Raw genomic sequence first — 15,206 nt, forward strand, 5'->3', positions numbered from 1 at the left:
AACCCTGGCGTCCCTATTTTGGGCACGTGGTTATACAAAAATGGTCAAAAGATGTTGCACACAACGCATCGCGATGTGCTGCCTTGTGAGCTTGTAGATTTTTTCAAGACGGCTTAAGTGGTTAATTGTACAGCCTTTCAGAATAGTAGGGCATTTGGCCTAGTTCTGTTGAGGGTTTGAGATGTGCTTGGCATTAGCCTCAAGCCTTTTTTAAGGGTAATAGTTAGTGTAGTTTATTGCCATATACATGTAGATAGATAGACTTTTATTGATCCTGCAGGGGAAATTCAGTCACCAGAGGCAGCGCATACACATTAAAAAGCAGTGCGTACCAAAAATACAAATCCAAGTATAAACAATGAATACAAAGTACATAAAACCGTTTAAAAGGATTAATGACCAGAGTATGTGTGGGCACAATAACTAAAAAGAAAATACAACCTACATAGAACAGCCCACAATCATTTAAATAAAACAAGGATTAATGATACACTAATACCTATGTAGATTTTAATGGCAATAACATTCAGTTAAAGTACCGCCACTGGATATTTAACTAAATAAAAATGGCTTGCTTAGGATATGTTTGTAAAATTGCTGTCAGCCAGTAGGGATCCAAAATATTGTTTTTAAAATCAAATGACCTTTCCAAAACAAAGAGGACTTTGTATTCTTCTTACTGCACTATTTTCATTATCATTTATATACTGTAGATGTTAGAGTAAAAAAAAAAGAGAAGATTAATGATGACAGAGCATGTGGGTAAATACTGACTCAAAATACCTTTTAAAGGAAAGATTTAAAGTTGTTGACTCAGTTGAAGAAAATCCATGTAACCCGATAATGCTTGTGAGATATTTATGGTGCCGGTCATTTATGGAGTGTGTATACTGTGGAATTTTGAAAATGTGTTGTTGTTTACTGCGATGTCAAGACCAAAATGTGTAGCTATTTAAAAAGTGTCTGTCATTTTCATGCTATCAATGTCACTTCTATAAATTCCTATGTTATCTAGGTCATTTAAAGGTAGGGTAACTGGCTTAAATGTTGTCACCTACCTGAAAATGTACTATATTCTGTTTACTAAAGAGCTGGAGAGACCCCTTTGACCGAACAAACGCTCTGTAGTAATGATTACTATCAGAATATAGTACTTTAACATTTTAACAAAAAAACAAAATAAAACTAAAAATATCACTTACCCTACCTATACTTTAAGTAAATAGAAAATACATTTTCAAGTCAGGATACCAATTTTTATCCAATCAGGAGAGAGAACTTACATAGGATACAGGATAAGCGATTGCATTTGGAAGTGATCATACAAAGAAATGAGCAGACATGGAACTGGAACACTATAGAATTTGCGCTGATACTGTACTGTACTCCTGGTTGGCTGAAATTGGCAACCCACCTGAAATTGTTCTGTTTATTAAAGAACTGAGGAGTTGGGGAGACCTCTGTCACTGAACAAACACTCTATAGCAATGATTACTGTCCAAATATTGTGCTTTAACCTTTTAACATTAACATTTTGTTTTAACCAAATTTACATTTATGCCCATCTCCTCTCCTAATAACACTGCTGCTTCATTGTGCCTTATTGCCTATGTCCTTAGCCTATCAGAATGCATACTGCATTCCAAAATGACTTAGGCAGAAAGTGATTTTAAGTCAACCTTTTGACAGAAGTGTTTTTTTTTTATGTAACAAGCATTCTGATAGGCTGAGAACATAGGCAATAAGGCAGGATGGATCAGCAGTGTTAGGAGAGTAGAGTTTGGCAGATATAGATAAAGGCGGATAAATATGACTTAGATAAAATGAGTTTTTTTTAAAAAATGAGTCACCTAGATGACTTAGGCAGATAGTAATTTTTCATTTCTTCTTTCCTGAAAACCTTAACAATCTGACTTAGGCAATTATGCTATGAGGCTAACGATATGGGTATGGGTAATATATTTTCGAGAGATACTTTCCTGACTATATTTTGACTAATAGTTACAAAATAACAGTAGAATTGCTGATGTAGGGCAATGATTTTGGTCTCCTTCCCCCAGTTTACTAATAATACTCTTGTGAGTGTGTCTGGAGGTATTTATAGAAACAAAGAATAGCCCATTGAAGTACTTCTCACACCATTGGAGATGTACATGGCATGTGTCGTGGAAATGCCCCCCATTCACACAACACACCATTGCCTGTGACACTGGCAACCAAACAGTAGCATTCTAAAAAAGTAGTGGGACAATATAAGACATTGTACAAATCCTTGACTGGATATTGTTTGTTGTTTGGACAACTCATTCATTTAACACAGAACAGTTCAGTCAGTTTTAAAAAATATTTATATGATCAACAATGTGTTAAGGAAGCAGACCCAGTTTGAATGATTAGAACAATAAGCTTTGTTTGGATTAATTCATTTTATTTTATCACATTAAAAGGTTATCTCATCATAAGGCCTCCTCTTGATGTAGTAGGTATAAATCCTCACCGGCAGCATGTTAACCACTTGAACCCCAGCATCCCTATTCTGGGGGGAAACGTTCGCCAGAAATAGCAAATCTGCAAGCTCACAACGTGTTGCAACGCGTTGTGAGCTTGTGGATTGGCTATTTTTGCTGAAGAGATTTGGTGTTGAGTGAAATAAGAGCATACCAAGTACAGTTGCAACTCAGATCCATTTTACTAATAATTATGTCTAGAGGGTTTAAGTAGTTAACAGACCCATTCTCTGGAATGTGTCCACTCAGCAGATTTGCATTATTGAATCATAGGAGCACTGTCTGCCAGTGAGAGGCCACTATTTTGCATGCAATTCCCTGTTTTTCAAATCAATTGAAGAAATATACTAATAACTGAAGGGGAAAACTACAACATTAAGCACTTTATTGTTAACTGAAGAAATCAAATGGGGGAAAAAGAAACATGAAAGTTGTAAATGAGGCATTCGATGTAAGATTAGTTTGGCTTGTTAACCACTCTATTTTTGGCATGTCATTAAAGCCACAAATGTTCAAAAAATCTTCACAATTATTCAAAGATCTACAGGCTCACAATAGGTCGTGCTGCAAGGGATTGTGAGATTGTAGATGTTTTCGAGAAAGAAAAAGAGAAAGAAAAGGTTTAAGTGTCTAAAACATTTCTACACATTTTGAAAATAGGGCTGGTTAAGTTAACTGACTTCATGAAGTGCCAGCCATCAACACTGTCTCCTTTAGTAACTTTAACTTATAATCACCATATCTCACTTACTATTTATGAGAATTACTGCTGGTGTATGTATCCAGCTATCTTGATGAAGCTTGGATTTACGATACTAATGATGTGATTAAGTTGTGGATCTAAAAATGCAATGCCAGCTGCATTTTTGCAGAGTTGTTTGCACTCAGAGTAGTGTTTTATGTCTTGTCTGCACAATGTATTCCCTGAGTCGTTCATGTTGAGTCCCCAGTTGGACCTCCTGGGGGAAGGTGGCAGGACGATTGTCTCTGTCCTGTCTGTCCTTCTGTCCATCTGAGATCTTGTCTGGAGCATAATGTAACTTCTATAGCTATACCATGCAGCGTAGGATGAGCAGAGTTGGTACAGTATATGGTTACGTCTAGGGAAGGCAGTGCGTCTCATACCAAAATAGTTCACTGCGACCTTATAGCCCAATCATAAACACCACTTAATCTGGCGGGGGACTATGGATTGCCCTGCAATACTTTGCCTTGTTACTTTTACAATGTTTGTATCCACATTTTTACATCCTCACACTATTGCACAAATTGTGTAAAATATGTAAAAAAAATAAAAAAAAACAGAAACAATAGAAACAGCAATGCCATTTCAGTTAATGATAAAGGAAATGACTGATCTATGATTTCTTTTTTTCATTTCAAGTAAATAGGTTGTAAACAAAAACAATGCAAGCATCAGACAGCATAGCCATTGATGCGTATTGATGGAAAACAAAACAAAAAACTCCTGGAATCTACCTAGACCTTCAGATCATCCAGCCTGGTCTTATTATTGCTGTGCTTGCTTGATTCACTGTTTCGGCGCTGGTTCTCAAAGGGCCCATCAAAGACCGGACTAGATCTTTTCCTCTCCCTTTTATCCTCTCCCTCCGGTTTACATTTCCTCTCAACTGCCAGGTTGTCTCTGTTCTGCTTGTAAGCCACTTTGCTGTTGTAGGGGCTGTATGCGGAATTTGGCTCTGGCATGCTGTACTTGGCGTCCGCAGGGAAGGTGTCGGCGACTGCAGGGTGACCGGAAAAATAGTTGTAGCTCGGGACAAAAGGCATGACCGGCTCACTTGCTGCCTTTGAAATCTCCCTTGTGGCATGTGACCGTCTGTAGCGGAGGCCCTGGCGACACTTGGTGAAACCCAGGTGGTACATCTCTACCAGGTTGAGCAGTAGAGAGAGGCAGGCCACCACCAGCATGAAAATGATGAAGATGGTTTTCTCTGTAGGCCGAGAGATGTAGCAGTTGACCACGTTAGGGCAAGGGTAGCGGTCACAGGTGTACAACGGTTTCAGCTGAAACCCGTACAGTAAGTATTGAAGTACAATGAAGCCCACCTCCAACAGGGTCTTGAAAATGATATTGAACACGTAGGTTCGTAGCAGAGCTCCTTTAAGTATAACATGACCCGTGTCATCCTTAACCGGCTTCTTAGCTTTGCTTGTAGACAGCAGATGTTGCTTCTCAAGCGCCTTCTCTTTCTCTTTGGCCTTCTCCTCCATTCGCACCAGATGAAGGATGTGTCCGAGGTAGATGAGCGTAGGAGTGGAGACGAAGATAATCTGCAGTACCCAGAAGCGGGTGTGGGAGATGGGGAAGGTCCTGTCATAGCACACGTTCTGACAACCAGGCTGCTTGGTGTCGCACGTAAAGCCCGACTGTTCGTCTCCCCACACTTTCTCAGCAGCGGCCCCCAGCACCATGATGCGAAAGATGAAGAGCACCGTCAGCCACACTTTACCCACAACAGTAGAGTGCGTCTGGACCCTGTCCAGCAACTTCTCCAACAAGCCCCAATCACCCATAGTGGCTCACACGTGTACTGTAATGTCAATCTTTTTGAGAATATCGGGACAGACACCTGTAAGAAGAAAGAAAAAGTATATATTTATTTAAGGTATAAAAAAACAACTACTTGACCAAAGATAGTGCCAATATTGTACTGAAAAGTATTGTGGGTGGAAAAGCTGGGGATATTTTACACTCTGCCACAGACAGTAGGCGACACTGCAAAATCCATGGATGTTATTTTAACTCTGAATCCTTCCATTACACTCCAAGATAAATTAACACTCACGGTTTTGCAGTGTTTATTACCTTACACTTATTAAGTGAAAGGTCCAGTCACACCGTACAGATTCATTTAGCATACAGACATTTTCATGCTTGTCTAGGTCTGCACAGCATGTTAAAAAGTTATCTGTTGAACATTGGTCAAAAGACACTCCACAACCCGCAAGGCAAATCAGGATTTAGAAATGTATTCTTATTTTTTTATGCAGTCACTAACTGTTGTAAGAAAGGCCTTTCATACCTTAAAGGGATATTTCACTTTCAAAAAAACTTTCATTTTATTGTCTACTCAGGCTTTTGTCAGCCCCCCAGACCGTTTTTAAGTTGCTTGATTCAGTATTTAGATATTTGATATTCATTTTATCAGACACGCCCCCTTCCTATACAAACCCATTATAACTTCAAACTCAATTTTGAACATGTTGGATTCATCAAAAACACCCGTCCTTGGTTCTGGTGACTCACCCTGCCCTCCTAATACGCGAGGGGGCCGTGTTTTTGATAACTTTTTTCATTTATTAAAAAAAAAATTTTTTGGAAATTGAAAAAAAAAAATACAATAAAAAACTTAAATAAAATAAATGAAGAAAAGTAATCCAAAACACATGGCCCCCTCGCGTATTAGGAGGGCAGGGTGAGTCACCAGAACCAAGGACGGGTGTTTTTGATGAATCTAACATGTTAAAAATTGAATTTGAAGTTATAATGGGTTTGTATAGGAAGGGGACGTGTCTTATAAAATGAATATCAAATATCTAAATACTGAATCAAGCAACTTAAAACAATGTCTGGGGGGCTCACAAAAGCCTGAGTAGACGATAAAATGACCCAAAGTTTTTTTGAAAGTGAAATATCCCTTTAAGTTCTGATTAGTAATTAGAACCTGGTTACTTTTTTACTGATCTGTGAGTGATAATGCACCGTACCATACTGTAGGTCTTGAGATGCAGAAGCACCCAACAAGTTGTATCTTACCTTCCTCCTAGAATTAGGTTTCTAGTTCATATCTAAGGAATTGCAATAGGAAGCCTATCTTTTCATAATTCTGATGGTGCATGTGTTGTACAGTATGTTCATACGGTTATTTAGTTTTTATTCTTGCCCCCTATAATGCTTGTTGATACAATTTCTTTAAAAGTGCTCTATAAATAAACTTGACATGACTTGACTTGTAGTCATAGGGATATGATTCCCAAGCTGACAGCCATTATAGTCTGCATTTGAATGCCCTTTTGAAGAATACAACCATGGACTTTAAGGAGTCTTTCTGCTCACACTACTGAATGATTGAGCCAGGCATTTGTAGATGATGGGTGATTTCACTTTTGAAATTATACAGACTTACTGTACAGGTACTGTACTGCAGCTTACTAAATACTAAATAAATAAATAAGACAGATTTTATATGGAATATTTAAGTAGCATAGCACTCAACGTATCTTTGATTTTAGCACCAAATTAGACCTACCTGACAAAGTTCATCTCCAAGAAGTGGAGCTCTCCTGTCCACTCTGATATCTTTCCCTTCTGGATTGGTTGATGATAGTAGTGCTAAAGTTTAATCAAATAATCACAACTACTGGCTTTAACTTTCAACTAGTCGAGGTCCCTTACTCTGACCCCAATGAATGGCTACTCTATGAGATACCACAACTAGAACCCATGTGTGTATCTCTGCCAGTGTGCCAATGAGGATGGAGGAAAACATTGACTCCTGTAGAGTACTGTAAAGCGTGCTAAAGTGTGTCTTCACATTTGACAGGCAGCCGAGTGGTCCAATAAGGATGAGGGATAGTCTTTCATGTCCTACATGTAGCTCTAAATATAATTCAGGGAGTGGCTATGCTGTCATGGTGTTGTGGGGTTTGGTGAGATGGCCTTTGACTATCCGGTTAACGATATGGTGGGGATTATTTGGCATGTAGTCTTGAGTGACTATTGATAGACTGACAGGAATGGTGGTTATATTGTCAACAGATGATATGCTTGCAACAGGGTGAACAAAAATGAAATTTTCGCACTTTAACACTTGACAACCTAGGGAAATCAATTGTCTAAATTCTTCATTTAGATAATCACAATACACATTGCCAGACCAAAAAACAACAACAATGACAGACGGATGATCGCATAAAATCATAATTAATTTTAATATTGCTAGTCTTTCAAGTAAGGCATCCTGTAAAGTACAGCACATACAGGAAAAAAAAGAAATTGCAGACACTCCAAGCTGTAGTTGTATGACTTATGAGGTGGTGAATAAGTTCACTTCAAACAGTGGTACGTGGTGCCAACTCCACTTTGGGAGTTTGACACCGAGCAATGACATTGTAATTCAAAAAGGATTTCTTTGATCAGAATAAAGTCAGCCTCTTCCTTAATCCTTACTGACTCTGAGCTCGCAGTTACATCCAAACAGTTGCCTAAATTACCAAACGACCACCTATGTGCCAGAAAAGGAGAAGTGCCCTCACGCTTGCCCTCGGCAGCTGTCCAACCTGAATCAACCTCACTGACACAGTAACCCCCTCACATGACCAGGCTATTGATAACCTCTAGAGAACTTAATTGGTTAGACTGTTTGAGTATTTTTTACAGGTGGCAATATGTCACAGGATCTCTTATGTGTCTCTATTGCACAATACCACTGAAAAAAAACCCAGATGGACATTTAGGCTTCATCTGGTTTAGTTCAGTAGAACATTGTGGTGATATATTTCTATTTTTATGATATGACACTGCCAACAACTAGTAAAAAAAAAAACTGTTCTCCAATGTACTAATGTCTTTCTTTCACACAGTCAGAATACTTTAGGTACAGTAGTAGTATAATAGAAAATCAAATATTAATTCACTTTACCTGTAATATATTGTACGTATGTATGTAATGGACTCCAAAGATAGATTTTTTTTGGGAATTTTCCTGCTGAATGTTTAAAACCTTTTTAACCTTCTTAACAGTTTGAGGACAATTAACCCAACTAGGCCTTCTTAAAAAATGCCCTTAAATTGTGAAAAAGATGGTGTCTGAAGTCCAGATGATATTTTTCTGTGGCAGGCTATTGCTTCTTTAATTTGGGTTTGAAAGCAGACGTCAATGTAAATGTTTTAACATTGGTTCAAAATGTAAAATGTTCTCTATGAAGCAGAATAATATAATGCTTAAAAAATTGCTAGAATGTTTCATTCAAATGGGGTTAGCAAATAGGTTACATTCAATTTGTTTGCGGTTTAAGGCAAATGCAAGACATTTAATGTCATGATTGATATACTGTAAGCATTAATAATATAAATATTAACTGTTCAAGTTACAATAGTCTCAACATTGAATTAAAACATGTTCTGTAGATTTGGCCTTATTCATATGTATTATGTTCATAAATAACTAATTGCATGTAAAGAGAACCAAATACAGCTCAATAATAATATTATTGTAAGACATTTTTAATTATGACAGTTTATTTAACATATTATGTTAAACTGTCATACTTGCAATGCTGGTTATCAGAAACAATAGTGAGCCTTGTGCTGGGCCTAGATGTAGCTTCAGACATGGTAATGATAAATAACAATTTTAAAGACCAAGCACTAACACTTTTCAAATATGAAATACAATACAATTATGTATAATATGATAAGTGCTAAAAAAGTATAATAAATGAAAATATAAATGTGTCCCCTTTCGTTGTTGTTGGGGTATCGGGCCAAGTACATTTATTTATACCTGGTCCTCTGCATTGAAACCATCCTAACTATTAGGAACAGTGGGCAACTATTGAACAGCAGCAGTTGGGGTTCATTTTTTGCTCAAGCACACTTTTGACACTAAGTCAGGAGGAGCCGGGGATCGAACCCGGGAACCCAAGCAGTCGCTCTACCTCCTGAGCCACTGCCGCCAGAACTGATTGATGCATATACACTACACCAAAATAACACACAAACCTATATCTGAAGTGTGGTTACAACACTTAATTTACAGATGTACCGTATAATTGTGCCACCATTCACAATCACATCATGCACACTAACGAATGTGTAGTTTATTTAAAAAAAGGAAATACTGTAGCCAGTTCAATATTGAGTTGAATCCTGTGATCTCACTTTCTATTTTTGAGTGCTGATCATATGAATGTTCAATTTATCAAGTGGTTATTCAATGGCAATACTTTTTATATTATACGTAAAATCTACATTTCCCCCAAGATAAAGTTACCTGTATGGATGTACAGTAATTCCATTACTCTTAGGTGGCACTTTCATGTCCTTTAGTGCCAGTAGCCTACTGAGTCGCATGTTTGTTAGTAAGAGCAGAGTTTTTTGGAGATCCAAGCCCCCATGGTTTTATCTCCAGCATTGTGCATGTGCCTGCCCCAAGCCTTCCCAACCAAGAAGACCACTTCTGCAATATTGAGCACAATACAAACACCTGAAACGGCCAGCATGAACACAGTGAAGACGGTCTTCTCTGTAGGCCTCGATACGAAGCAGTCCACCGTGTTCGGGCAGGGGTATGAGTCACACTTCACCAGCCGGATCATCTTGTAGCCAGGGTAGATCATATAAAACAGATACATGAAGGTGACTTCAAAGATGATGCGAAAGAACAGGCTGAGGACGTACGTCCACCAGAGAGCACCTGTGATTTTCATCTTCTGAGTCTTAATCTGCTCCAGCTCTTTAGGACTGGCACGTCCAGACAGTTTGTGGAGCTTCTTTTCAATGTGGCGGCGGTGGGCCACATGCATCGCCACCAGCAGGGCTGGCGTAGACACCAAGATCAGCTGGAGTGCCCACAGGCGGATGTGGGAGATTGGGAAGAAGTGGTCATAGCAGACGCTGTTGCAGCCAGGCTGCTGGGTGTTGCAGGTGAAGCCAGACTTCTCATCGCCCCACACGCTCTCTGCCGCAACCACAAGAACCAGGATACGGAAAATGAAGAGGACAGACAGCCAGATGCGACCTATGCCCGTAGAGTGTCTGTTTACACCACTTATGACTGCATAAAACGATGCCCAGTTCATCTTCGGTTCTGGGTCTGAAAGACAAAGACATAACAACTGGTCACATTGTGTTGAACATATTTTGCATTTAAAATCAACATGATATTATCTAATTATCACTTTGCAATGATATGTTCCTTGCCTATAGGGAAGATGCACCTTTACATCAAACCCAATATGAGCTGAAGATTTCCCAGTCAGAATCAATTTATAGCTTGTGGGAAATAATTTTCCAAAAAGTTTGAACTCCTTTGTGCTATAGTCATCATTTCCCTTGGTCCCAAACATGGCTTGCCATTCCGCTAAAAATGTAGTTGGAGTTGTTACCAGGCTCAGCGGGTGGTGTAAGAGGCATAGGAGGCACCCAGTGTGGAGGTCAACGTTTGCCCACTGGTTTAGCATGGATATGAATCCAGAGGAGAAGCAAAACTCTCTGTGCCCTCTGGGGTTGGCGGGCCACTTAAGAATGCCAGACTATGATATGGCATAATGCGTCATGTGACCTGCTTTCACCAGTAGCAGGATGAGAGCATGAAATTAATTTTGACATCACAGCAACCTTTGTAGTCTCTTCTATAATTTATCTCCATTGTTTGTCCAATGTCATTGAGAATGTGAGATGGTTCTGAATGCACTAGATAAGCACACTTCTTCGACAGCTTGAACTAGACAATGTAGGCTATAGCATAGCACAGACCGTCCTTTTCATCAGGATAATGCAGTGCACACAGGAATTTAAACATACTGTATCAACGGAAGAAATATGGAAGAAATATTGGCTAAATGAAAACTAAAAAGGCAAACAATGTGTATATCACGTTAATTTTGTGGTCTATTTGCAATATTGGCAACATATTTTTATATATAGGCTATCACAGGAGCTATAAAATTAAGAAAATGTCTAAACATAAATAAGAGACTTGCTAAAGAATGTTGATTCAAGTTAACTGACAGTAGCAGAGCATTAGTAGTGCATACATAACACAACAATTTTGGAACATAGAAAATAAACTATAATTTCTTTAGCTTGATGTTCTGGTTGTAAAATCAACAAATGAAACAAATTTACCTTCAGATGTAGTTAAAGAAAAGCATGCCCAGAAATATTATGTTGACATTAGCAGGTTTTTTTCATTAGTGACTGGTAAAGAAAGCATTAGACCATGACTTTGCATTGCTAATTTCTTCTCACACTAGCCACTGCCCTGCACTGAAGAAGTCATATGCTTTTGTGTCAAACATTTGCATACAATAGCTCCATTTACAGGGAACAAACAAACGTCTTTTCAGATCAAACGTCTCGACCCAAACCAAGGAATCTGTGTGGGGAGATACGAATTTCACCCATTGCCTATTGTGCTGTGTTCTGGAAGGGAAGTGGAGGATGATTTTGACGCAATATGGAGTAAAATGTACAAGAAAACAACAACAAAGAACGTCCTATATAAATTCTGGTTGGGCAAATCTTAAAGATAAGAGGACAGGAGTTTATTATACAAATGCTAAAATTTAATTTGACATGGTAATCAGTTGTCCGTGCTCCCCAGCTGCTCTTTCCAGCCTCTGCATCCAGAATATGATTTTCAGCTTTCACAAATTCTGCTACCTTGCTCTTGTTCTTTTCTTAAATGTTAATTTTTCCAGTAAAAAGCATCCATCTCTTCTTCATCACCAGTGTAGCCTACTTCACATGTTTGTACTTACAATTTACAATTTAGGTATTTAGCAGACACGATTTACAGTAAGCAAGGTAAACGCGAGGTAATTACATCAAATGCATAGAAATAGTAATCTAGGATCATAGGTGAACCAAGAACCTATCATCAGTCTAAACAGTATAATATCAAAATCTGTACATTGAAACTATACACACTATAGGATGCCAGGTCTACAAATGAACCTGGCATCTGTCTAAATCTAAATTACGTTTTAGCCTTTGCATAAGTTCGTCAAGGCTAGGGAAAGTGCTACAGCAAGTGCTACGGGCTAAGGTGGCGTCTGAAGAGGTGAGTCTTCAGATCTAAATGAACCCATATTCCAATTAGTGATAAGATAGATAATATGACTTAAACAATTTAAGTCATATTACCCCCCCCCACCCTTCCTATTTATAAAATAGGAAGGGGGGGGGGTGAGAAAAAGAGAAAGATTGTTGTGACATGTTGCATGCTGAAGCTGATCAATGTCCGCCACTAATCAGCGTGATCTTGTATGAGAGTGACGACGCTAGCATTGTAAGAATGGAATGCGGAAATGCTCTGTCTATCTCAACGAGGAAGTTCCAATGTTTGGAACTACAGCCCATCGCAGCCCGCTTTGCGGCAAGATCAAAGCGTGACAGAACTCTCTCTCTCTATGGGTCTGCCACTAATGTAAACAGTGTTTTAACAGGTGATTCTCCTTGGATGCTCCCTGCTGGCAAATCTGTCAAAAAACCTGTTACAGTTAGTAGCCTACTGTTAGGTCACACCTAACCTTTTCAGGCCGCGACCCTCCAAAATAATAATATTTGAACTGGGCACCCCCCACCCTGACAAGCAGTTGGAATTGTAGTGGAGGCAATACATTTAGTTTGACTCGGTAATATAAAAATTGCGAAAACAGCTCATCTATATGCTCACAACGCCTCTTTCTTAGGTAATATTTGACTATTTTTATAGTATAGTTTGTTGATTACTGACGCAATGAAAAAGGTCTTAAAAGTCCTTAAATTTTTACTTTAGAAATGTGCAGACATTAGGGAACGGGCATAGATGTAGTGATGTAGTTCCGGTCGCCATTTTGCAGTCACTGTGACAACAGTTATAAATAAGGAAGCACTGTGTCAATATGATAAAGCACACCACCCTCGAGTGTAATATTGCGATTGCCGATTATACAACAGTTACCATCAAAATAAAACATATCAAAATGTATTCATATTGCGGGACATTTCTCTCTCAAAATAACAACCTTTCTGCAAGTGTTATCTCTATCCTGAGGTCCGTCTGACAGACAGACAAGATCTCTGTTATACAGTATACTCAGCCACTGTGAGCCACTATAGATAACTTTTCTAAGACTGGAGACAGAGAAACAAAACGTAACTGTTAGCTCAATCTCCTTGTATTTACGATATTCGATAGAAATTAAAACATTTTTAACTACTACGGCCGCAAACTTCCCATGTAAACTGCTAACCTAGCCAGTAGCCACTCGCCGGCTCTGCAAGACTCTGTCTGATCAACACAACAGATGTTTTTATTTTGATTGTGTGCTGTCATGCTCGTTTGAGCACAGGTAGAGAGCTTATATGTGTTTGGGAAGGTTATGTTATTTCGTCAGCTGACACCCAAGCAATACGACATTTATTTGATATCTCCGACATCTGATCTCAGTAGTTTTATTATTGCATATAGGCCTATAGTATATATATAGTATTGCATCCGCAGCACCGTCGTCCCATTGCTAAATTAGAGCGACAAGTTAGAGAGATAGAACTTAGAAGAGGGGATGGAAGATAATGTACACAGTTAACACACCACTGTCACGAGCTGCTTGCTACAAGAAGCATAGAACTACAGTCTGACGTTGCTGCGCGTCAGACTGCAAAATGGCGTAGAAAGTGGGCAGAGTTAACTGATGTCACTAAGCCCGTTCCCTTGTACTGTATGTTGGTTTGTTTTCTGTTGAGGGAGACAACAATGTTGCACATTAAGCTAATCATCTGGGGACCCCCCAAAATAATTTGGGGACCCCACTGCGGGTCTTGACCCATAGGTTGACAACCATGCACTGATCTACCCCACCTGACTGTGAAGTTGACTGTCATTGGTGTAAACATATTACAATTGTTTTCCATGTTTTTATCAGTCGGATTTCTCTTATTTGAGTTAAATAGACCATGGATTAAATTTAGGACTATAGGCTGCATTAGTGTGGCATATCCTTTGAACAAGATGTTCCTATATATAACCACCTACCCTAGCTACAGTATAGAACACTTAACTACTTAAACCCCAGCATCCTTATTGGGAGGAAGGCTTTCACTGGATTGTCGATCTGCTATTTTCAGTGAAAGCCTTCCCCACAATAACATAAAACTGAAAGGACACTAGTATAGAGCCCCGAGGGACTCTGGTTAACCATATGGGGTTTAAGTGGTTAAAAAACTATCAGTTTTCAGTGGTACGGTATGAAAACTCTGGTGGTGTTATTCTGGGAGAAAGTCTGAACAGAATGTCCTCTTGATCATTCAGAGGGTCACTGGTCAAATCTAAATGTTACCAGCCTATGCTCTGTTAAATTGATTCCTTTTTAAGCCTGACTGAAGGCTCTGTCTGGAAAATATGTGAACATTTTTAGTACATTAATGCTGACATTATGAGAGTGAATTCTGTCAGTTAAGTGTGTGTGGTGGATGGTGGTGGGTGGAACTGCTCAAAGACAGCAATGTCCCTGTTATGGTCTAGTAGTGAAGTGTAACAGGACATCTTTATAGAAATTGCATATGGTCTAGTCATAAAGGGGAACATCTGGATAGCAATGGCCATATGGCATAGTCTTATATAGAGCAGTGGTTCTCAATCTGTGGGTCTAGACCTGGACTTTTCTTTTTTTTCCCCCAGTTAACTCATTGAGTGCCATTGACGTGTTTCACATGTTTTACCGTAATGGCGCAACGTGCCAATGACGTGTTTGACGTGTTTTTGAAAAAAATGTTCAGAACCTAAGATATCATTATCTGAAGATTTGCTGCTCCATCACTCCTTGTTTAACTTATTACTGAAAAAGGCTGTATCTCGGCTCCTGAGCACTTTTTTTTACTATGAATTTTTGGCCCAGACATGCTATTTTCAACATCAGACAATTAATGTCAACAAGGTCGCGATGACCTCGTTGACATTGTGAAACCAC

The 15,206-nt window shown here is 39.0% G+C and overlaps 2 protein-coding genes across 3 annotated transcripts; both read right to left on the bottom strand.

Moving 5' to 3' along the window:
* Positions 1-3,390: 3,390 nt before the first annotated feature.
* Positions 3,391-5,042, bottom strand: gja2 (gap junction protein, alpha 2; the record flags this gene model as incomplete). The annotated part of the gene is made up of 1 exon (XM_080434751.1): positions 3,391-5,042. One exon carries the CDS (start codon positions 5,040-5,042, stop codon positions 3,987-3,989), a length of 1,056 nt encoding a protein of 351 aa, XP_080290877.1. The 3' UTR covers positions 3,391-3,986.
* Positions 5,043-7,613: 2,571 nt separating this feature from the next.
* On the bottom strand, positions 7,614-11,495 carry gjb1a (gap junction protein beta 1a; the record flags this gene model as incomplete). 2 transcript variants are annotated; one of them, XM_080435752.1, is made up of 2 exons in its annotated part: positions 7,614-10,345; positions 11,380-11,495. In XM_080435752.1, the coding sequence occupies one exon, from the start codon at positions 10,329-10,331 to the stop codon at positions 9,609-9,611; it is 723 nt and encodes a 240-aa protein (XP_080291878.1). In that variant the 3' UTR covers positions 7,614-9,608. The 2 variants fall into 2 exon arrangements, with proteins under 2 accessions (XP_080291878.1, XP_080291877.1); XM_080435751.1 differs by lacking the exon at positions 11,380-11,495 and adding an exon at positions 10,638-10,665.
* Between the last annotated feature and the right edge of the window lie 3,711 nt (positions 11,496-15,206).

The sequence above is a fragment of the Gymnoscopelus braueri genome (genome assembly GCF_963280865.1).
Source record: "Gymnoscopelus braueri genome assembly, chromosome: 8".
In the NCBI taxonomy this organism is placed as follows: Eukaryota; Metazoa; Chordata; class Actinopteri; order Myctophiformes; family Myctophidae; genus Gymnoscopelus; species Gymnoscopelus braueri.